The sequence below is a fragment of the Aquarana catesbeiana genome, linkage group LG11 (genome assembly GCF_042186555.1).
Source record: "Aquarana catesbeiana isolate 2022-GZ linkage group LG11, ASM4218655v1, whole genome shotgun sequence".
In the NCBI taxonomy this organism is placed as follows: Eukaryota; Metazoa; Chordata; class Amphibia; order Anura; family Ranidae; genus Aquarana; species Aquarana catesbeiana.
In genome coordinates, this window is record NC_133334.1 from 109,644,848 (window position 1) to 109,670,535 (window position 25,688).

At 43.6% G+C, this 25,688-nt stretch overlaps 1 protein-coding gene across 1 annotated transcript in view; it reads right to left on the bottom strand.

Moving 5' to 3' along the window:
- The window catches only part of ATG2A (autophagy related 2A), a 214,730-nt gene that overhangs the window by 152,993 nt on the left and 36,049 nt on the right, over nt 1-25,688 (bottom strand). Inside the window, exons 12-16 of the mRNA XM_073604869.1 lie at nt 25,116-25,368; nt 9,415-9,571; nt 8,417-8,500; nt 8,082-8,246; nt 4,603-4,846 (exon numbers count right to left, since the gene is read on the bottom strand). Coding sequence (XP_073460970.1) covers nt 4,603-4,846; nt 8,082-8,246; nt 8,417-8,500; nt 9,415-9,571; nt 25,116-25,368 — 903 coding nt within the window. The remainder of the gene's footprint in view (nt 1-4,602; nt 4,847-8,081; nt 8,247-8,416; nt 8,501-9,414; nt 9,572-25,115; nt 25,369-25,688) is intronic.

Below are 25,688 nucleotides of genomic sequence, written 5' to 3' on the forward strand. Positions count from 1 at the left end.
CTGCGATATGTGTGACTAATGACTAAATCATGACAATTGCCTACAGGCTGTGGGAATAACTTCATATTATTACAAATAAGGAATTAGTGTTATTGTTTCACACCCAGTGACGATTGAACAACTTGCTACTGTATACATAGTGCTTTATATAGTCCTTGGAGTATATGAAAACCCTTCTTTTTCTCTAGTCATATACTATTAATCAGGAAAAGATTACAAGTAGGATGTACTATATACAGATTTGTTGACCGACTGACGACTGGGAGCCCTTAGGGTGGGTTTCATCAAGTGCATCTCAGGCTGTGCCCCATTCCACTGTGGGACAGTGAGATATAACCTGTTTTTCAGGAATACACTGCCCCACATTAGGAATTGTTTGCATGATTTTGGCCTTATGGATGATCTACGTGTTTTTATCAGGTATATTTAGGGAGTGCTCTTATACTAGGGGAGAGATTAGGTCTGCAGACTGTGTGATCTGTTTGTCCCCACTTATTTGTGAGGGGTTCTTCAATACATCACTTACACAGTTTGTGTTTTAGCTTTTGGGCAAGGTTAGAGCACTAGGGAGAACTCCCCACCTTTTCTTGGGGCCTTCCACTCTGGCCGAACATATAGGGGGATATAGGCATTTGTGCTTTTTTGTTCTATGTATATCGCTTTTATAGGCAATAAAATTATTGTAGTTTAACTCATGTAGGTGTGTGGAGATCTATTTGTTTTTTAGTGTGTTGATTTAGTCTAATTTTTTATCACACCCTCCGAAATCCATTCGGTGAGTGCTATATTTAAAATAGGCAGGATTCCCATTTTGCTCTCCCTGTATGTACAAGCCTTATAGTATATTAACAGGCAGTTAGGTCCATTCAATGCAAGCAACTCTGATCACCAGACTCTGCTGGCCTGCTATGCTCTATGCTATTACCAAAGTTTACTAGAGGATGATTGCAAAATATCCCTTGGCATCCATTCAGCTTTAAACATGATTTACAAAAGGACCACAGTATTTCTCTGTACATGCATATGAAGCATTCTTTAAAAAAAAAAAAAAAAAAAAAAAGAGTAAGGCGCAAGGTAGCCATATAGTGTGGTATGTTAGTTTAGTTAAAAGTAAAAATATGCACTTACAAGTGTACAAGGTTTAGGGCATCACACTGAGTGGCACAGTCCAGACTGTTGGTGGAAGGATAGGCAGAGTTAAATAAGATGGAAAAAACTCCTCTGCTGCAGGAAACCACTAGAGTCGGCAGAAAGCAGAAAGCTACTGGAGTTTGAATCATGTGCAGGTATGGCATTTCTCAATTGTTTGCCAAGTCTTTTCTCCTTGATATTGACTCAATATGGCCAGTCTGGATAGAAGCTCCTGTTTCGGCTCTCGGACGGCTTTAGCGGTTCCCTGCAGCAAAGGAGTTTCTTCCATCCTGTCTGACTCTGTGGATCCTCCACTCAGTGACATGCCCTGAATTGTGTACACTTGTAAGAACATATTTTTTGCTTTTATCTGTATATTTTGGCGCCACTCTCTCTTAGTTTACACTTCTGCAGATACCAGTTTCCCAAGCCTGAATCTGTGGAAGCAGCCTTGATTTAGCCATTTACAGTGATTTGGGACTAATTCTAAAGTAAACTAAACTAAACCTCCGGGATTTGTTTCTATGCTTGACACTATTGTTGCAGTTCATATATTTCAGTTTTTATTTTGATTAATTTTTGTTACATTGTTTCTGTTGAGAATTGTAAATCGGATATAACACCTTCCCACAGAACATTTTATTGGTTACATTTCTTTCCATCTCACAGATTCCTATCACTGATTTCTTTTATTTGACATTTCTTGAAGGTGTAGGCCAGGGGTAGGCAACCTTTTGAGCAGTGTGCCAAAAAATATTTTCAAAGAAATTTTATAACAAAAAAATATGTCAACTTCACACTCTCAATCACGAAAATATTTTTTTTTATAAAGCAACTCTCACGCCTCAGATCAGCCCCAAGTCACACCTTCACACTTCAGATCACTGTAACCCCCTGCACATCTGCCCCACCACTAACCCCCTGCACATCTGCCCCACCACTGTACCACCCTGCTCGTCTGTCCCATCACTGTAATCCCCTGCTCATCTGCCCCACCAATGTTCCCCCTTTCTCATCTGCCCCACCACTGTACCTCCCTGCACATCTGCTCCACTGCCATATCCCCATGCTCTCTTCTGTCTCACCACTGAACCATCTTCTCATCTGTTCTAACACTGAACTTATCTGCTCATCTGCCCTACCACTCTACCTCCTGCACATCTGTCCCACCTCTGTTCCCCCTGCTCTCCTGCCCCACCACTGTAACCCCCTGCTCATGTGTTCCACCGATGTACCTCCTTCCTCCTCTGCACATCTGAACACCACCTCTGTAACCCTCTGCTCATCTGTCTCACCAATGTACCTCCTTTCTCCTCTGCCCCCCCCCCCCCCACTGTACCCCCCTGTACATCTGCCCCACTTCTGTACCCCCTGCTCTCTTGCCCAGCCACTGTAACCCCCTGCACATGTGTTCCACCGATGTACCTCCTTTCACATCTGCCCCACCGCTGTACCCCCCTGCTGCCCCAACAGTGAACCCCCTTCTCATCTGGCCCAACACTGAACCCCCCCGCTCAACTGTCCCACCACTGTAGCCCCCTGCTTTTCTGTCCCACCGCTGAACCCCCTTCTCATCCCTCTGCAAAAATTACGGATGTGGTACGAACGATCACTGATGTGGCACGAACGATCACTGATGTGGCACGGATCAGCGCGGGTGTGGCACGGATCAGCGCGGGTGTGGCACGGATCAGCGCAGGTGTGGCACGGATCAGCGCGGGTGTGGCACGGATCAGCGCGGGTGTGGCACGGATCAGCGCGGGTGTGGCACGGATCAGCGCGGGTGTGGCACGGATCAGCGCGGGTGTGGCACGGATCAGCGCGGGTGTGGCACGGATCAGCGCGGGTGTGGCACGGATCAGCACGGGTGTGGCACGGATCAGCACGGGTGTGGCACGGATCAGCACGGGTGTGGCACGGATCAGCAAAGGTGTGGCACGGATCAGCAAAGATGTAGCACGGATCAGCAAAGATGTGGCACGGATAAGAGATGGATGAGCATGGATGGGGATTAATGGGGATGAATGAGCATGGATGGGGATTAATGGGGATGAATGAGCATGGATGGGGATTAATGGGGATGAATGAGCATGGATGGGGATTAATGGGGATGAATGAGCATGGATGGGGATGAATGAGCATGGATGGGGATGAATGAGCATGGATGGGGATGAATGAGCATGGATGGGGATTAATGAGCATGGATGGGGATTAATGAGCATGGATGGGGATGAATGAGCATGGATGGGGATTAATGGGGATGAATGAGCATGGATGAACATGAATGTGGATAGATGAGCCAGGGATGGAGCATGGATGAGCCAGGGATGGAGCATGGATGAGCCAGGGATGGAGCATGGATGAGCCAGGGATGGAGCATGGATGAGCCAGGGATGGAGCATGGATGAGCCAGGGATGGAGCACGGATGAGCCAGGGATGGAGCATGGATGAGCCAGGGATGGAGCATGGATGAGCCAGGGATGGAGCATGGATGAGCCAGGGATGGAGCATGGATGAGCATGAATGTGGATGGACGAGCCAGGGATGGAGCATGAAGGAGCATGGATGAGAGCATGAATGAGCCAGGGATGGAACATGGCTGAGCTTGAATATGGATGGATGAGCCAGGGATGGGCACAGATTAGCGCTGTGGGCCTTTTAGATGCAGCACACAGCGCTGCTGCACCGGCTCCCTCCTCTCCTTACATACTGTTCCGATCGGTGTGAGGAGTCGAACCAGACATGCTCTGGTTTGTTTACAAGTGATCACTCTGTCATTGGACAGCGTGATCACGTGGTAAAGGGCTGCTGTCATTGGCCCTTTACCCCGATCCATGACACATCAGGTCTGGGAGACCTGACTGTCACGGACATTCCCGAGGGCGTGATTCTGGGAGGACGTTATAGTACGCCCTTCCAGAGTTATCCGACCGCACTGTAGCCGTTTTTTTGGTATGGTCGAGTCGGCAATTGGTTAACCTTGGGGCTGTGAAAGAGATTATTTAATATTGATCTTCCACTTTATAGGAGGACGTATGAAGCTCATGGTGTCCCCAAAAAACGTATGAAGGTTTGGGAAGATTCTACTGCAACTCAGGAGGGTGAATCAGTCTGAAGAATCCCTGGGAAGAGTGGAACAAGGGTGAAAAGGACCCCTTGTTGGGATACAGTAAAGTGGTCTCACACATTTAGTATTCATGGATTTAGTATTGCTTACACCTGTATGTTTTTCTTTTTGTTGGCTTATCTCCATTTCCTATGGGTTAAAACTTTAAAAATGTTTGCTAGACTGGGAGGTATATTTCTGTAATAGGCTTATTTTATGTGTTTTGCCGACATCTGCTCATATTAGTATTGAGTACGCATCTCTGAATGAGAAATGTTCTCATGTATTCTGATTATATGGACATGGCTATGTATTGGAACTTATTTTGTACCTTCCTTTTTTTTTTTGGAAAACAATTACTTACCATGTAAGTCACTAAAAGTCATTTCGATTTTGCTAGGCTCCTCTGTACTACTTCTACGGTGTGTTTTAATCTCCAGATCAGTCACCTCCATCTCAAGGCGTTCTTTCCTCATTGCCTTTTCTTTCCAAGGTCGACGTTCAGAGACCGGCCTCAAGTCAGGTACTGGGAACTGAAGATGTATATGTGCTTTGGAAGCCATCACATGAATCTCCATGTCCTCTTCAGGAGTTGGGTTGCTATCACTCTGAGAAGACAAGCATGAGATGATGAAGCTGGCATGCCAAGTATATATGCTTCAGTTTATCTTTCCAGAAAATATATTCTCCAAAACTCAGTTTAGGGGGTTGAAAAGAACATACGCTCAGTAAACCATCCTTTTATTTTTCTTTAAATCAGATACTGATGCCAGCTTTGAAATATAACAGATTTGTAGAGCAGTCACTGAAGACCTGCTACAGTTTCTCTATAAAGCTGGAAGCAAGTTCTCTCCTTCAAAATTGCTGTTTTGTCACAGTAACATTACTCTCCTGGGCCACTGCATTCCTGAAGTAGCACCTGACAGAAGCTGACAAGATCAAAAGAAAAAGGCAACATCAGTTTGATGCAACCCTACATCAATAGCAGGCGCTTCTTCACAAAAGTGATCATAGCTGGCCGTTCCGTGTACAGGTGACTGTGGACTCCCGCACTGCACTCCACACACTAGCCTCCAGAGCAGAGTGACCTCCCCACCTAATCCAATCAGAGAACGCTTTGCATTATTTGTGTAAACGCAAGGCATCCTCCAAATGGCATCCATGCTGTGCTGCTGACCTCCTAAGGTCAGAATGCAACAGGGCAGCCACTCGGCACTGTGCTCAGAAGCCAGTGAAGATCAATAAAGTAGCGGTGTCTATTATATTGATTTCCAGCTTCCAAAGAGATCCCACAGGTAAGGTATATGCATAGTTGCATTAGTCCAAGCTGAACCAATGAAACTATGTAAAAAAATCCCAGAAGTCTTCTTTAACCACTTGCCTAGCAGGGAATTGTTTTTAATTTCTCTGCACACGTCAAAATATGCATTTTTAAAGAAGCATAGATTTGAAACCTATCAAACACATATTTTCAGGAAGAAATATAGTAAAATTAATTTTTTTTGGTAAAATATTAAAAAAAAATGGTTGTGTCAAGTAAATAGATACCAAATAAGTCAAACGTTAAAACTGCACATGCCCATAAAATCACAAAAAATACTATAGTACCCATAATTCTCCAAAGGCAGAGCTTTAACATTCTTTACAGGTTATTTTTCCCCGATATCAGCCTGCTGTACCATGTACTTGTATGAAAAAGTATCCTGTTCTCATTGTACTGCTTCCTTTGTGTGAAATCACTGGTGTTCTTGCCATTCCCTCTGCTTTCCTATTTAAAACTGACCACACTTAGCAGGAGATCACAACATGGTCAGTTCTCTAGCTATGCTGGCAACTCTGTGTGCTCTCCTCTAATTATCAGATTTGTCCTTACACCCCCCGTCAGTGTCCTGCTGTTCTCCCCCCCCCCAGCTCTTATGCAGCTGAGAACAAAGGGAATGTGATAATTTATAAAAAAAAAAAAGGGAAAAGAAAAAAAAAAAAGGTATTTATAATGTTTTTTTGTATCTGTACAAAAATGTTTTGCCTCTTATTTCTATTTTAAACTAAATGGCTTGTTTTACAAGTTAATCGTTTACAATCACTTTAACCACTTGTCGTCCAGGCTTTTTCTGGCCCTTTTTGTTTAAAAGATTGAATCTGTATTTTTTGCTAGAAAATTACTTACAACCTCCAAACATTATACTTTTATTTAGCAGAGACCCAAGAGAAAAAAATAGCGATCGTTGCAATTTTTTATGTCACACGGTATTTGCACAGCGGTTTTGCAAACGCAATTTTTTGAGGAAAAAATACATTTTAATCAATTGCCAACCGGCTAGTGCTGATATACGTTGGCAGAATGGCTCTCCTGCGCAAACTGATGTACCTGTACGTCAGTCCGGAAGAGCAGGATAGGGGGCGCGCGCCGTGGGAGCATGCCCGCGATCGTGGAGAGGAAGAGCCGAAGGGGGAACTGCCTATGTAAACAAGGCATTTCCCCATTCTGCCTAGTGACATGACAGGGATCAACTGCTCCCAGTGATCGGGAGCAGTGATCTCTGTCATGTTTCAATAAGTCCATCTCCCCCTACAATTGGAACATGCTGAGTGAACACACTTAACCCCTTGAGTGCCCCCTAGGGTTAACCCCTTCCATGTCAGGTCATTTTTACATTGATCAGTGCATTTTTATAGCACTGATCAATGTAATAATGTGACTGGTCCCCAAAAAGTTTAATTTGGGGTCAGATTTGTCCGCTGCAATGTCACAGTCCCGCTAAAAATTGCAGATTGCCACCATTACCAGTAAAAACAATTTTAAAAAAGTCCCTATATCGATCCCGTAGTTTGTAGACGCAATAACTTTTGCGCAAACCAATCAATATACACCTACTGCGATTTTTTTATTAACACAATATATACCCCAATTTTCTGTATAATGTGAAAGATGTTACACAGAGTAAATAGAAAGCTATCGTGTCAAGCTTTAAAATTGTGCACGCTCATGGAATGACGACAAACTACGGTACTTTGGAAAAATTTCCATAGGCGACATTTCAAACGCCTTTACAGGTTACCTGTTTAGAGTTAGAGAGGACATTTAGCACTAGAATTATTGCTCTCGCTCTAACATTCGCAGCGATACCTCACATGTGTGGTTCGAATACCGTTTACATATGCCTGTGCGACTTCCGCATGCTTTTGCTTCTGCAGTGATAATGGAGGGATGGTGGCGCTTTAATTTTTATTTTTTATTAATATTATTTATTCTACTTTTTATATTTTTACACTGTCCCTTTAATTTTTTTTTCTTTGGTTACTTTTATTCCTATTACAAGGAATATAAACATCCCATCCCATAGAAATAAGGATGACAGGTCCTCTTTATGGAAAGATCTGGGGTCAAAAAAAAAAAAAAAAAAATTCTTTCACAGTTCCCATAGCCCTGTATTTTGCATCCTGAGGAAAACATCTAAACATTTTTTGAAGTTGTCAACACTTTCAGCTAGTACCACTGCCTGGCAAAGAGAGTTCCACATTTTTTCCCCTTTCTGCAATCTAAAGATTAAATCTCCTTTCCCCTAACCTCAACCTGGGGGTGGAGAGGAGACATGTAAGTGTTACTCATTTGCAGAAAAATCAGATCTACTGCCTTGCCAGACAGGGTTGTGATGTGGAGTTCTATAAATCTCAGAACTGACAAAAGTACAATTTCTTTGGCAGGTAAAACAGCTCTCAAATGTATTTTACCTGTGTATTTAGCTGACTGCCTGCAGTTTAGCTTTAAAGACAGACAAAAGATAAAGAAAACTGTGCCCAAATGTGTAAACAGTTTTCTGAGTATGAAAGAATGACTGTTACCAAGTGCAAGTCGAACTGTCCAGGAGAGCTTGCAGGTTTTGAGGCTCCATGCTGAAAGAGGGATCCCAAACGATCTATGAGACCTAGGTCCAGATCAGACTGAAAGTCTTCCAGTTCCACTCTGATTTCCGCACTGACTTTAACTGGTTGTTTCTTACGACTACTCTGAAAGGGGTAATAAAGAATACAGACGTTAAATAAGCAAGGAGTGAGGGAAGAAACAGAACTTGTAGAACATTATAAAATGAGGAATTATGTGATAAACTTAAAAGCACAAAGGTGAGAAAAATGCAAAAATATACACTCTAAGAAAAGAAACGACAAATGATATTTACACTAGATTGTGTCCTGTGAATCCGCTTATAATGCAACTGGGCACAAGGCCGCGAAGAGGATGCTGGACTATGGAACATCATAAGCTGAAATAGAGAAAAAAAAAAAAGGCAATACAATCCAGTATCTACCGTAATCTGATTCATTAACAGTACTGTAAAAGCGATTCAATCCAGTACCTACAGGTGGGTGTCAGATTAGAAAATATAGGAAGACAATGTGATGAAGTGATCTTCATCTGGCATAATAGCAGGATTTTGTGTATCAGGTTCAGATAAGGGGTGGTAAGTAGTGGCGTAGTTGCACTTATATCATATATTGGCAGAGCACGGAGTATGAATGCACTACAGGATTGAATAGAGAGCATACAGTGCATGTGCAGGCCTGGCCCAGAAGACAGGTGGCACAGTGCCCGATATCTCGCTGGATCGAGGACTTGCAGGGAGTGCCAGGGGCAGGCCAAGGTACAATACAAGTGTAATGGCAGTGCAATGGCTGGTGTGCAGTGCGATCTGACTGAGCTCAGCACAGCGATAAAGCGCAGAGCTCAGATTTTTTTTTTTTAACAAACTTTATTGGGATGTTACACAGACATCTCAGAATTCAGTTGCCAGCCGCAGTGGACTGCTTCGCACTGCACGTCATGCAGTACTTTTTTATCTGTGCACCGTGCTCACACACCACCGCAACACAGTGGTCTGAATTGGGCACACAGGAGGCAAGGCATTTGATTTCTCCATGTGGTGGGACTGCCCAATGCCCTCCCACCACACCTAGTGTGAATATACCCTTTAAAAGGTACATGTACCCAAGAGATGGGTAAAGTTTGCAGATGTGCAAGCACTGTCATATACACCCATACCCATGTCAGACATTTACCTTTATCTTCTGAATAAACAGCTATTTATATGATATAAAAGCACATTCAGTGCCAAATCCATAATAAGCATTCATAAAAAAAAGAAAAAAAAAAAAAAAAAAAAAAAAAAAGGACGTATACCTCGGTATACTCGGGAGGTTTCATCTTGCTGAAAGGATAGTCTGGCCAAAGGCATTCTGAAATCTCCAGCATTCCACAACTGAGGTCCACAGTACTGTGCTGTATACCTTTACCAGTCCTCTGCTCACACACTATCTGGACTGCTAAAGCTGTAGTCCTACAAATGAGAAAAATAAATAAAAAGTTCTATTAGTTTTACATAATAGGAAATGCTGTATCCAAAAAGAAACCCAGCATAACGCATAGCAGGTCAAATGTAGCTTCTGAACTGTCGTGTATTACTCCATGAAAGTCAATGAGATTTTGCTGACCTGCATTTGAGGTGCGTTCAAAATGCAGGAAAACAACGCCTGCCGACATGAGCCCTTATTCTGCTTTATGTAAGCACTGTGGTCATAATGTAATGGAAAACGTGAGCACAGATACCATTTTCCAGGGTTGTAAAGTCCTGAACTACAAAGTGTTTGCTCTGACTACAAGGAAAACGTAAACATGTTACATGGTTATAGAAAAGATATGCAGTATATAGTTGATATAAGAAGCATTTAGCTGAGGTTGGGAACTGTATTCCTAAACATCTTTTAACACTAATCTGGAAGGATCAGCTTATTTTTATTTTGAAGTCTACACTGGAATGCTCAGAAATTATTGTAATTCAGTGCATTTTCGAAATGACGACTCAATTATTCCAGGAATGCAGTTTACCAACAAGTTGTTAGTATTTTGCACTGTTACACCATTTTTGAAATTCTATTGACAATTAAATTTACTGCATCTGATGCTTTGGCCCAAAGGCTTCCACTCAATCATCAAGTGTAAATGAACATGATCACAGATATATTTACATAGTAATCGTCAACAGTAAGACCCCTTTCACACTGGGGCGCTTTGCAGGCGATACAGCGCTAAAAATAGCGCCTGCAAATCTCCCTGAAAGAGCAGCTCCTGTCTCCTCAGTGTGAAAGACCGAGGGCTTTCACACTGGAGCAGTGCGCTGGCAGGACGGTAAAAAAAAGTCCTGCTAGCAGCATCTTTGGAGCCTCTCCTGCCCATTGGAATCAAATGGGGCAGCGCGGCTATACCGCCGGCAAAGCGCTGCTGCATCGGGTGGTTTTAACCCTTTTTCGCCTGCTAGCAGGGGTTAAAAGCGCCCCGCTAGCGGCCGAATGCCCCCGCAAATGCGATGGTAAAGCGCCGCTAAAAATAGCGGCACTTTACTGGCGACGCCCCAGTGTGAAAGGAGCCTAATAACATTATCCAAGACTAGTCTGGCCAGGTTTTTGGACAGATTTGTTTTTGAAATTACCAATTTAAAAATTCTTTTCAGAATCTTTTACAGTTTTGTAATAAAATGTAATAAAATGTAGGGAGGAGATCACAAAGCACACAGTAAATTAGATTTGGGAGAGCTTTTATTATACCATAATTTATCCAATCAAGAATACTATTGTGTAGGGTATACTTAAAGTGGAGTTCCACCCAAAAGTGGAACTTCTACTCATCAGATTCCTCCCCCCCTCCGGTGTCACAGTTGGCACCTTTCAGGGGGGAGAGGGGTGCAGATACCTGTATATTACAGGTATCTGTACCTACTTCCGGCATAGATAGCCGCAGAATCTGCGGTTATTTACGCCACTTCCTGTCCCCCCCCCCCCCCCGCTGTCTGCTGGGAAACACACGGGTCCCAGAGACAGCAGGGACCATCCGTATTGCGCTGCGCGACTCGCGCATGCGCAGTAGGGAACCGGGAAGTGAAGCCGTAAGCCTTCACTTCCTGATTCCCTTACCGAAGACGGAGGCGGCAGCACCCGAGCACCGAGAGACGGTTCGACCTTGGGTGCAGACATCGCAGGCGCCCTGGACAGGTAAGTGTCCATGTTTTAAAAGTCAGCAGCTGCAGTATTTGTAGCTGCTGACTTTAAAAAAAAAAAATTTCGGCGGAGCTCCACTTTAAAAGCGTTTGGTACCCCAACACTTCATATTCCTAATATGTGCCTGCTGTACTATGTACTTGTATGAGAAAGTCTCCTGTTCTCTTTGTATCGCTTCCTTTATGCAAAATCCCTGGTGTTCCTGCCAGTCCATCTGCTTTCCTAATAAATACTGACCACACTAAGTAGGAGAGTTCACGGTGGTCATTTCTCTAGCTATGTTGGAAACTCAGTGTGCTCTCCTCCAATGATCAGACTTGTCCTGACAAGCCCCCACTGCGCAGCCATTCACTGGGGAGATCAGTGTCCTGCTGCTTCTCCTCCCCCCAGCTCTTATGCAGCTGATAACATTGGGAATGTGATCAGTTTGAAAAAAGGGGAAAAACACTTTATTTTTTTTATTTATACAAAATATGTTTTGCCTTTCATTTTTTTTTTGAACCGAATTGGTTGTTTTACAAGGTGGTCGTTAACAATCACCTTAAATTACTTATTGGTTTGGAGGAATACTCCTACTGGAGCTACTCCATACACTTACAGAGGCGCTTACTTTAGATTCATTGCCGAGATCTATGTATGAGGCGGTGGTGGTGGTCCTTTTAAAACCAGGGAAAGAACCTGATAAACCCGAATCCTATAGTCCAATCTCCCTGTTGAATTCGGATTTAAAGCTCCTTTCTAAAGTCATCGCCATGAGACTCTCAAAAGGTGGTGACTAAACTAGTACATCCAGACCAATCCGGCTTCATACCACATAGGTCCACGGCAAATAATCTCCGACGCCTATATCTCAATATGCAAATCTCCACTGATAATCAGGGACTGAGAGCTATCCTATCGCTAGATGCCGCCAAGGAGTTTGATAGTGTTGAGTGGGCATATCTATGGCGAGTGCTAGAAAAGCTTAACCTGGGAGAAAATAAAATTTCCTGGATCAAATTGCCCTGGCCATAGAACACCTGGCAGCTGCCATAAGGGGGAACCCAGAAATAATTGGATTTAAGCGGGGTGAGCTGGAAGACAAATTGGCACTTTATGCCGACAATGCACTCCTCTTTCTAGGTGACACATCTACATCCCTGGTAAAACTTATGGAATTGATCCACACATTAGGGACCTTCTCTGGATTCAAAATAAATTGGGACAAATCCACAATGCTGCCCTTAGATCCACTGGCGGGGTCCCTGCCTCAGATAGCTGAACAGATCAAAGTCATGGATAAGTTTAAATACCTAGGTATAGTTATACACCCCATTAGTGGTGCAACGGATCGTCACCAATCTGTGATCCGAACGGGTCAACCTGTTTGGATCGGCACCCCACGCGATCCGTGGAGCGCTCCGCTGCCTCGGCCTTAGGAAAGGCCGCGGCTTTAGCCTAGCTCCAGAGCGCCGGCCATCTTGGTACACCCGGCGGCAGCGGTGAGCTGCGTGCTGACGTCATCACCCCTCTGGCCGGTGTAACGACATATTCGGCGACCCATCGCAGTTTGCTACGGAAGTGACATCCCGTCGCTGCCATGTTGCTACACCCCACACTCGTCCACAGTAAGGATACTCTAAGAAGGGGGAAAGCGGACATGTTGTTACACCCACCGGAGTTTTGCATTTTACACGTATTTATATCAGTAAAGTCAGTTTATATAGTGAAATACAGGACTTACAACTCCGTCTGACTACTTAGATCTTGAATTTTAAAAGCAGCGTCAGCCCTGCTCATCTCACAGGTTTGCTAATCTGACAGAAGTTCGCTGCTTTTAAAATTCAACATCTAAGCAGTCACACGGAGTTCTTAGTACTGTATTTCACTATATAAACGGACTTTACTGTTATAAATACGCAAAAAATGCAAAACTCTGGAGGGTGTAACAACATATCCCCTTCTTAGTGTATCCTTAGTGTGGACGAGTGTGGGGTGTACCAAGAGGACGGTGACGGAACGTCACTTCCGTAGCAAACTGCGATGGGTCGCGGAATATGTCGTCACACCGGCTTCTATTCTGGTAAGGTAAGACTAAACACTAGTCTTCCTATACTGTATACAGTGGGGAGATGTCTGTGGATATACAGTGCGGGAGATGTCTGTGGATATTACAGTGAGTGGGGGGAGATGTCCATTACAGTGGGGGAGATGACGTGGATATTACAGTGGGGACTGGAGATTGTGGATATTACAGTGGGGAGAATGTGGATATTACAGTGGGGAGATTTTTTTTTTTTTGCGGATCCGAAAAATGATCCGATCCGTGACTCTGATCCGAGGAACGATCCGAACAATGAGTTATTTTGATCCGTTGTCCTCTACCTAACATAGACCAATATATTAGGCTTAATATGACCAATAGACCAATATATTAGGCTTAATATAGACCCATTGCTTACACAATTTCAAGAAAAAACAACTAGCTGGATTAAGTTGCCACTCTCCGTAGTCGGCCGTTGCAACCTAATAAAGATGATCTGGAACCCACAGATATTATATGCACTCCACAATGCCCCTCTCTGGATCCCTATTCATGTGTTTAAAACGTGCAACACCATTTTTCGCACACTGATATGGAGGAAACAGGTTCCAAGAATCAAGTTGGAAACCTTATAGGAAGCAAAGGACTCGGGTGGTCTGGCAGTACCAAACCCATTTTATTACTTTATGGCGGCTCAGCTGCAACACTTAATGGGCTGGCTATATGCTGAGTCCTCTGATCCCATTCAAGCCACATCGTGCGCGCGCAGTTGTCTGGTGATGGACTTGTGGAGTGCATAGAGGCAGGTGAACTGGGGTGAACTGGGGGCATTGACCCCATACCCCACATTACTACTTATAGATAGAGTATGGAACAAAACCAAACATCACCTGCAGTATTCAGGTTACAATAACTGGTCACGCATCTGGAATAACCGAAACTACCCAGAACTAAACAAACTACCGGACTTCTCCAATTGGTCAAGGTGTGGAGTAAATTATATTCCGCAATTATATTGTGGAGGCGTGCTCCGAGACTTCCAAATCACTGCGCGTAGAATTTAACCTGCCAAATACCTCATTCTTCCAGTACTTACAACTTAGGCACGCTATAGCAGCACAGGCCACAACCTCCACATGGGAACTAACCAGACCCATGGTACTTACACAACTAATTATGTCATCATCCCAGAAGGGACAAATCTCCTCTATATATAGCTCCCTTCTTTGTCATGTATCTAAAGCTATGACTTTGAACTGTAGAGCTGGCTGGGGAGATGACATGACGTATTTCAGATGAGGAATGGAACACCATACTAGATGATAACGTACTTAAGGTGTCATTATCCTCCTCTTAAAAACTTACTCAATTGTTCATTATTCATCGCACATACCGCACACCTGAGAAATTACATAAAATGGCACAGAAGGGATGATCCACTTTGTCCCCGATGCCTTATAGACAGAGGTACACTTGTCCATATGCTATGGAAAAGCCCGAAACTACTATAGGTATTGGGCCGCAGTGATAAGCACTATCAATAGCATATGGAACCTCAAACTTATAACTGACCCTAAATTTTGTCTACTTGGCTGGCTGGATGAAGAACATTATACACCCCACACATATACTGCCATTCTCAGGGTACTATTCTTAGCTAGGAAACTCATAGCTAGAAAATGGCTGTCTACGACGGCCCCCCCACACAGAATGGATTGCCTCCATAAATGACTCTCTTATTAGAGAACAACTCACATACAAACACTGAGGTAGTCCGAGAAAATTTGAGAATATATGGGATCCCTGGCTGGACACCCCTGGTTTAGCTCCACTACGCCTGGTTCACAATAGAATCCTAGGGGGGCAGGACAACACCAGCAACCACACCACTCTAGAAGCTAGTACCAAGAGGAACGCGCTAGGGATGGGAGAAGGGGAGGAAATGGTGCTTCATATGCACAGTTACTCCAAGAGGGAATACTTATGATAGTGTCGGTGCTCTGCAGAGGTTAAATTTTTTGCGTTCGTTTTACCCAAAGGTTAATATATGAAAACACTGTACACTGCTCCCCGCTGGTTAGGGGATGATGGTGCCCCTGTCATGCTCAGTGGCCCTGGATGAGCCACGAGCGGAAAGGGAAATAAAGCCATAAGGAGGACACACATGACATGTAACGAGACCAAAGATTTACACGCAGTTGCCTTGATCTGTAATCATATCTTTATTTCTGAATATACTGTTACAACTATTACTTTATTAACATATAATATGCAAGACCGGCTGGTCATTTAACATTGATACCTTTGTGTCCTCACAAGTATAGGATCGGTTTTGTGTAGTGAAATGAAAAAAAGTTTTGTTCTTTTTGTGTTTGTTCACAATAAAAATTATCTGATTTAAAAAAAATAAATAAATACTTATTGGTGGAAATGTATACCTTCAGAAATACAGCACATTGTGAGGCAATTTAGTATGACAAATTAGAAAGATATTAAAGCGGATCTTCACCCATCTAACGTTTTTTTTTTTTTAGGAGTTCATTCAGAAACTTTTCTAATCATGATAATTTACTCACATGTTCTGTGAAGTAAGTCCGATTGTGGGCGATTTCGTTACAAAGAATAACTTTTAAAAATCACAGACAGCGGTTCCCATCTTCGTTGTGGGCATTTGAAACCCACAAGCACGAAATTCCGGGATGCAGTGAATGCTGTCCTCCCAGCATTCACCGCTCGTTCCCGCGCATGCCCAGTGTCATCGCCGTCTGATTCTGGGTTGCCTCCGCCAAATCTCGTGAGACTTTTTAGTTGCCATCACAACGGGGCGGGAACTTCCGACGACGCCGCCCGTTGTGATGGCAACCAAAAAGTCTCACGAGATTTGGCGGAGGTTATCCGCAATGTCTCCTGGGATGAAAGACAATGAGATCCCAGGAGACATTGCGGGGAACGAAGGATATGACGTCAATACCCGCAAAGTCCACGCCCACAGCCGCAGGGACAGAAAAAAAGAAAGACAGATAACGTAAGGTAGGTAAAAAAAAAAAAAAAAAAAAAAAGCTCCATATGGCACTCGGTGTTGCTTTTAGAAGCCACCGAGATGCTGATTTAAAAATGGGTGAAGATCCGCTTTAAGGAGGCGAGTGTGTCCAATTGTATTCACATACATTGACTAAACTTGTTTTTTAAGGAGTGAAAATGGAGGCTGCCACCAGTGACCTACCCTTCTGAAAATGTAACTTGGTTTCAGTGTTTTCAAGCTAAACGCTAAGATAGGCAAATATTGTCTAAATACAAGAGACATGTATTCTCACTGGAAACTTGGTGTGCTTTGTGTATTTCTTCAAGGTCTGTGCAGTAATCCAGTGTGAAGATTTACCTTTGTGGAGGAGCTTCCTGTAAGGCCTCTTTCACACGGGGCAGATCAGTCATGATCCGCCCCGTGAACATCCGCTTGCTCAGCGGGGATAGCTCCGCCGATCCCCGCTGAGCAGGAAGATGACAGGTGCATCGCTGCACACTGTGCAGCGACGGACCTGTCAGAGCGCCGCTCTCCCCTATGGGGGGATCGGATGATGACGGTCCGTAGTGTCCGTCGTCATCCGATCCGATCCGAAAACGGAGGAAAAAGTAGGTTTTTCCTCCGTTACACTTTTCGGATCGGAGCGGGTCGGATGTCAGCGGACATGTCACCGCTGACATCCGACGCTCCATAGGGATGACTGTATGTCCGTTTTTCATCCGAAAACGGATGGATGAAAAACGGACATACGGATCATCCGTGTGAAAGAGGCCTAATAAAGACCAATTAATGCTGCTTTTTCACCTCTCAACAGTCACCTGTCTTCCGACTAACAGCACTGGAGTGTCATGTGCCCCAAGAGTCAGGGCCACTACATACCTCCTAGATGCTCTTGCCAACCCAACATGGCTGCCTTCCGACTCAGGATCAGCAAGTATTCCCCCTTTCACCGCATAGCCAGGTGAGCAGGCCAATACCCCAAATTTCTCAGAAATGTATTGTTTTTATCTTTTTTTGCTCGACCCTTTGCTGCACTTTATCGTGGACCAGACCAATATTTATGCCCATCAGCATATTGCAAGCAGCCCCCAATCATCCTATGTCCGCCCGTTTGAGTGGAGAGAAGAGTTCAAATTGTTTATGAACCTCACCATAAACATGGGGCTTTCAAAAAAAAAAAAAAAAAAATGAAGGACATGCCTACTGGTCCACCAACCCCATCCACCACAAACCCATTTATTCTACCGTAATGTCCAGGTTCCGATATGATATCATTATGCACTTCCTTCACTTCAGCGACAACACCCAGTGCCCTCCCCGAAATCATCCAAGTTATGACAAATTATGTAAAATTCACCCGCTCATACATTTTTTTTCCCCCCAAAGATTTGCAGAACTCTATGTCCCTGATTAGCATATATGTGTGGATGGGTCCCCTGGTAACCTTTTCAGGCCGGCTAGGAATAAAACAATATATTCCTAGTAAAAGGGCCAGATACGGTGTAAAATGTTATAAGCTTTGGGAAAGAGTCATGGGCGATCTGTATGCATTCGGCATATATGAAGGAAGAGATTCCCAGCTCCAGCCCCCTGAGTGCCCAGCCTATCTGGGCACAACTGGAAAAATTGTATGGGATCTGGGATACCCACTGCTGAACAAAGGTTATCACATATACCTGGAAAAATATATTTCACCAGCTTGCCTCTTTCCAAACACCTATACCTTGCAAAAACCGTGGCCTGCGGAACCTCCAGAAAGTACAGGAAGAGCTTCCCACAATCCATAGTTAACAAAAAACTGTTAAGAAGGGAAAAAGCAACTTTGAGAAGCAACAAAAGTTCTGGCCTTGAGGTGGAAGTATAGCAGGAATGTGTACATGATGTCCACCATCCATGATGACACTACAGTTTAACCGCTTGCCAACCAGCCGCCGCAGTCGTACTGCGGCAACATGGCTCAGCTGCGCAAATCGTCGTCATGTTACGTTGCTTGTAATTGTGGCCACTAGGGGCACATGTGCCGCGCCGGAGGCGCGCTCGCTGCTCGCCCCCGGAGCTGATGCAAGTGCCCGGCGGCTCCTGCGATCGCTTGCGACAGGGCGAGAACCGGGATCTCTGTGTGTAAACAGAGATCCTGGTTCTCTGAGGGGAGAAGAGACTGATTGTGTGTTCATACAAAGTATGAACACAGATCTATCTTTTCCCCTAGCAAGTCCCACCCCCCCCCTTCAGTTAGAACACGTAGCAGGGAACACCGTTAACCCCTTGATCGCCCCCTAGTGTTAACCCCTTCACTGCCAGTGACATTTTTACAGTAATCAATGCATTTTTAAAGCACTGATTGGTGTACAAATGCCAATGGTCCCAAAAATGTGTCAAAATTGTCCAATGTGTCTGCAATAATGTTGCAGTCACGATAAAAATTGCAGATCGCCGCCATTACTAGTAAAATAAAAAAAAAAAATAATAAAAATGTTATAAATCTATCCCCTAATTTGTAGACGCTGTAACTTTTGCGCAAACCAATCAATATACGCTTGAAATTTTTATTACCAAAAATATGTAGAAGAATACATATCGGCCTAAACTGAGAAAAAAAAAATGGGAATATTTATTATAGCCAAAAAGTACAAAATATTGTGTTTTTTCAAAATTGTCGCTTTTTTTTGTTTATAGCGCAAAAAATAAAAACCGCAGAGATGATCAAATACCACCAAAAGAAAGCTCTATTTGTGGGGAAAAAAAAAAGGACGTCAATCTTGTTTGAGTACAACGTCACACGACCGCGCAATTGTCAGTTAAAGCGATGCAGTGCCGAATCACAAAAAAATGGCCTATTCATTCAGCAGCCAAATCTTTCAGGGCTGAAGTGGTTACGTTGAAAGAAGATGAGGTCCCATTAAAAAGTGGGGGGGGGGGGGGTGGATTTAAAAGACCAAATGCTTCAGCCCTATTTTGCAATAAAGAGGCCATGTTTCTGGTACAAGTAGCAATTTACCTAATTCATTTGGCCATTTATAATGCTCACATAATCTACACCAAATCCACGGAAAGCCCCACACCGTTCCTAAAATTAAATTGAAGAAGAAGTTGTCACGTCCCTCTTCTATCGACAAAGACCAACCCCCCCCCGAAAACCTTTGCTCTGATGCTGTTAGCGGACTTCACAAGCGCCACAACATTCCACCATCTGAAGAAGGCAGAAGAAGCCAAAAAAAGATGTGCGTGTGCAGCAAAAGAGGACTTCGAAGAGTTACCAGCTACCATTGTCCCCAGTGTCCCTTCCAACCGGCATTGGTGAATGCTTCCGACTTTATCACACTTCCCTAAAATATTAGCCTATATTTTTAACCATTTCCCCATTTTCATCATCTGTGCTGATCATTTCCCATGCTTCCTCAAATAACCATGTCACACTGCCTTCCAAGTGAATTGACTCTGGCCTGTTTTAATCGACTACGTTTCTGTACACAGGGGTCTCACATACAGTTAGGTCCACATATATTTGGACACAAGCACAATTTTGATACTTTTGGCTTTGTATGCCACCAGAATAAAAAGAAAACCTGGCTGGCCTGGCTGTGTAAATAGTCTCACACACGTGGCATATGCCATGTGAGAGAAATAACCTCGCACATGGCAAAAAAAAAAAAAAAAAAAAAAATCTTAATTTTGCAAAGAATTGTGGGAAAAAATGTCAACTTCAAAAAACTCACCATGCAATTTACTAAATGGCTTGGAATGTCTACTGGGCCAGTTCACACCATAGAAACGCAGTCCGGATGCGTTCTGCATGCAAGCGTTTTTGATGCCTTCCATTGCATTTTCGATGCAGTCCAGTGCATTTTTCCCCCTCTTTTTTTCCTTAACCCTAGGGGCCAGTTCACACTACATGCAGTCCAGTGCGTTTTTTTCTGCATCCAAAACGCACTGAAAGTACGTTATATGGTTCAATTGTAAAGTTCACACCAGTGCTTGCAGTTCCAGTGCGTTCCAGTACCAGAAAATAAACTGTACTGGAACGCTGTAAAACATATCAAAAACGCACTGGAACACACATGTCCTTATTTAAGGTTAAAGAGGAACTGCAGTCTGCTCACATAATTTGTAATAAAAACATCTTTGCCATTCTGAAGCTTCCCTCCAACCACTTTACATATTATTTTATATATACTGTGATTCTGTACTTGCCAAATATGCTGCAGAAATCTCCCTTCACTAAGTCTGGCTGCATCCATTTTAACTGTGGGCAGCTGAAGCTGTTGCCTGTTCACTTCCTGGATTTACACAGACAGACACAGAGGCACACCTCCAGCTCTGCAGCTCTCATTGGCCCTCTTATGACTCATCCCTCCTTTCCTGGCAAAATCTCAGGAGAGAGAGAGAGCGAGCTGTGCATGATGTCATAAGCCTAGGCTTTTTACCAGACCAAAAACAGGAAGTGGGCTGTATAAGTTATTTACTGGCAAAAAAAAATGTTTTGCTATCCAAAGTTAAAACAACAAGGGCAGAAGATTTAATAGATGGAAAGATGAAAAAAAAAAAAATGACTGAAGTTCCGCTCTAAGAAAAGAAAAAAAAAAAAGGGGGGGGGGGGAGAGAATGCACTGGACTGCATCAAAAACGCACTGGAACACATGAAAAACGCTCATGCAGAAAAGCATTTGGAACGCATCCGTTTCTAGGGTGTGAACTGGCCCTAAATAAGGACATGTGTGTTCCGGTGTGTTTTTGATGCGTTTTCTAGCGTTAGTACAGTCCAGTGCAGGAAAAATGCAGCATGTTCTACTTTTTTTCTGGTACTGGAACACACTGGAATTGCAAGCCCTGGTGTGAACTATGCCATTGGAAACCATACGGGCCAGTTCACACCATAGAAACACAGTCCGGATGCGTTCCAGATGCTTTTCTGCATGCACGCTTTTGACACGTTTCCGGTGCGTTCCAGTGCTTTTTTGAGGCAGTCCAATGCATTTTTTTTCCCCTCTATTTTCTTAACCTTAAATAAGGACGTGTGTATTCCAGTGCGTTTTTTTTGTACTTTAGGTGCATTCCAGTGCATTTTTTATGCGTTTTACAGCGTTCCAGTACAGTCCAGTGCAGGAAAAATGCAGCATGTTCTTTTTTTTTTTCCTGGAACGCGCTGCAACTGCAAGCACTGGTGTGAACTATGCCATTGAAAACCATATAACCTACTTTCTATGTATTTTTGATGCAGAAACAATTTGTCCTGGCTTGTTAGGGTCTCAAGAAATGAGATAGGCCTTCAGTACATCAGGTGTGATCAGATTTCATTGATTTGCACCATAGCTTGTGACTATAACTTTCACAAAGACCAAATAATATACACCGATTTGGGTTATTTTTACCAAAGATATGTAGCAGTATAAGATTTGGCCAACATTTTAGAAGAAAAATGACTAATTTTATGACAGAAACAAAAAGAAAAACTGATTTTTTCACAAAATTTTCGGTCTTTTTTTTTTTTTTCTAAAAGCGCAAAAAGTTAAAAAAAAAAACACTCATGATTAAATACAACCAAAAAGAAAGTTCTATTCGTGTGAAAAAAACCCGCAAATTTCATATGGGTATAGTGTTGCACAACCCCTCCCACTGCTTCTGCTAATCAGCTGCTCAGATCACTTTTATGAGAAAGAGAATGGCTGGCGGAAAAATGTATATATATTTATTGCGGTAGTAAAGTTATTTTATAAACTCAGGTGGTCAGATCATTTTTTCAATTTTTCGTTACAGATTTCAGTAACTTTACAGTTTGTAAAAGACCCCCAAGGCATATATTTTCTGAAAGCACATAACCAGTAGAATGAAAAGAAGGTGCTACTGACTTTAATGCCCTGCGATATTTGCGCAAAGGTTTATCAAAACAGATAGTTTTGATAAAAATACACTAAAATCATTATTAGCAGATATAAACACAGCAAATTTTATAAAATACCTGCTAAATTCCTACTAAATGTAAAAGCTTAACCTGTATTGAGTTATTAAATACCGTATTTATCGGCGTATAACACGCACAGGTGTATAACACGCACATTAATTTTAAGATGGAAGTTTCAGGAAAAAAAATTAAATTTTATATAAGGAACTTTGATGCAAAATAAGGGTCAGTGCCCATCTGCAGTCTCACCATTGCCATCAATACAGCCTGTCCAATGCCCATTTGCAGCCTCACCATTGCCACCAATGCAGCCTCTTCCATGCCCATCTGCAGCCTCACAAGTGCCATCAATGCAACCTCATCAGTCCACATCAATGCAGCAGCCTCACCATTGCCATCAATGCAGCAGCCTCACCATCGCCCATCTGCAGCCTAGAGGGGACATGGAGGGGGGCGGCTCAGGAGACGGGACTTCCTTTTACAGAGGCCGCCAAGTAAACAGGAGATTCTCACTGTATGTAATCTGACAGCACTCGTCCCGCCCCCGTCAATGTCCCCTCCGAGGCATCTAAAATTGAAGTATTGGCGTATAACACGCACGTGCTATTTGCACCCAATTTTTAGGGTGAAAAAGTGAGTGTTATACGCCAATAAATATAGTAATTAAATATGTGTCAATTTTAATTTTGCACCTTTTTGCAAAATAGTGAAAATCGATTTTACGCAAAAATGTAAATAACCACATTTCTCAAAAAATCGTGAGGTTTTAATTTCTCACAGATGTTCTGTGCATCCCTGTGCAGGCAGTCCTATTCATGTCAATTGAGAAGCCGCAGCTGCAAGGACAGATCTGACATCTGTGTGGTTATAGGTGCATGGCTCCAAACGCAGTGTGAGTTCAGCGACATACAAGTACATGGATGTCAAGTTGGGAGCAGTGGCTGTGTCCATGCAGCCACTGCATCCCAAACAACATGGATGGGACTGCCTGCACAGAAATACACAGAACACCTGTATATTCCTGTGCAATCGTTGTGTCTCATTGTGGCGCCCGTTCAGGTCCGCAGTCAAAACGGACAGGCGGACCTGAACGGTCCGATCGTGTGAAAGGGGTCTTAAGCCTTGTTTAGACTTGCGGCAAAAATGCGTGGTTGACCTGCGTTTCTACCGCCTGACAATAGTTCACTCCAAGCATCATCAAGGCCTGCTTGCGTGAAGAGTTCGAGGTAGTCAGCTGAATTAGAGGCAGGTGGGCAATGTGCAAACCATGCATACCTGTAAGGCCCAAGTGTGGATGTGTGAACAGGCAATCCAAGATTTAACTCCCAGTGTATAATTCTAATGCCGCGTACACACGGTCGGACTTTTCGTCTACAAAAGTCCGACAGCCTGTCCGACAGACTTCCGGCGGACTTTCGGCGGACTTGCAGCAGACTTTCTAACGAACGGACTTGCCTACACACGACCACACAAAAGTCCGACGGATTCGTACGTGATGACGTACACCGGACTAAAATAAGGAAGTTCATAGCCAGTAGCCAATAGCTGCCCTAGCATGGGTTTTTGTCCGTCGGACTAGCACACAGACGAGCGGATTTCGGGGTCCGTCGTAGTTACGACGTAAAGATTTGAAGCATGTTTCAAATCTAAAGTCCGTCGGATTTGAGGCTGAAAAAGTCTGCTGAAAGTCCGGAGAAGCCCACACACGATCGGATTACCAGCCAGCTTTAGTCCGTCGGCGTCCGTTGGACTTTTGTAGACGAAAAGTCCGACCGTGTGTACGCGGCATAAGAGTACATAGTGATAAGTATTTTGGAAATTGCAAAGCTGCTCTCCTGCTACCAATTTCATTATTTGTTAATTTATTACAAGCACTTATATAGTACACGCAGCGCTTTACACATTTATATTGTACATTCACATCAGTCCCCGCTTACAATCTAAGGTCCCTAACTCACATTCCTAGATATATTAGGTCCAATTTAGACAGGATCCAATTAGCCTACCAGCATGTCTTTGGAGTATGGGAAGAAACCGGAGTACCCGGAGGAAACCCACGCAGATACAGGGAGAACATGCAAACTCCAGGAAGGTAGTGCCATGGTTGGGATTCGAACCATTCTTTTAGACCCCTTTCACACTGAAGCGTTTTGCAGGCAAAATTTTTAACGCTATAGTGCCCCCTAAAACAGCTGCTCCATTCACTCCAATGTGAAAGCCCGAGGCAGGGCGTCAGAAAAAGTCCTGCCAGCAGCTTCTTTGGAGCGGTGAAGGAGTGGTGAACTCACCGCTCCTCCACCGCTGCCCCCCATTGAAATCAATGGGGCAGCGCTGCGATACCAATTGTGTTTTGCGGGCGGATTTAACCCCTTTTCGGCCGCTAGCGGGGGTCAAAACTGCCCCGCTAGCAGCCGAATATCGCCGCTAAAACGACGGTAAAGCGGCGCTAAAAATAGCGCCGCTTTACCAGTGGTGGCACAGTGTGAAAGGGGTCTAAAAAATGAAAACTGTTGATAAAGCTAAACTCCGGGTTGTTTAATAATAATCAATACAATGCATTTACTCCCCCCTCAATTTTTATGGCTTTCTTCTCCCCCTCTGCCATAACCCTCTTCCCCCACACACACAGGCTACGTATTATGTAGTGGAGACAATCCACTCTGACTATCTCAGTACTCTGACTACCTTTAACTTGAAAGTATATAAGAAAATTAAACAAGAAAAAAAACACAGTTTTGTTTTAACAGATTCAAATCTGAAATGAGATTCTGAGAATAAAAGCCTGTATCAGAAAAAGTTTCTTTCATGGACAACTGCATTACATTTGATCAGTATAATAAAATAAAAACTTCACATCAACCCACCTGATACCTCCTATTCTCTTACCTGACATTGCTCAACTGGCAAGCTCTTTGGAAATGCTCACGAAGATGCCTAAAGTCTCGTCCACTAAACGCAGAGTCTTTAAAGTACCCCAGCTCCTTAAAAAAATGACACGCTGCTTCTTGACCGTTAAGGACCAGCGCAGAACCAGCATCGCTTGGAATGTGAGGCACAGTTATGGTAAGGCCACCCACTGTAAGCTTCAGCAGCATCTCTAGTTTAGGAGGCTCCAGAGGAGATTGGGAAGACTGTTTTCCTGCCAAAATAAATGGTAAATAGTTCACAAAAGTTGACATGTCCACAATATAGTTCTTTTAAAGTGGATGTAAACCGATTCATGAAATTTGAGCTGGACACATATCTGCAGTGTTTTCTTATCTCTCTTCGAAGCTCTATGTCCTGTAGCTGTCTCCTGCTCCGTTCTTCTGTTATCAGCCTGATAACTCCTGACAAGTTCTCCGTCACATATGATAAAAGCAGCCAGAATTTTGTGTTGGGGAGGTTGCTATAAATAGATTAGTACTAAGCTGAACGATTGAACGATCAGCTCTGAAAGTCTCTGCCTATGAGGAGAGG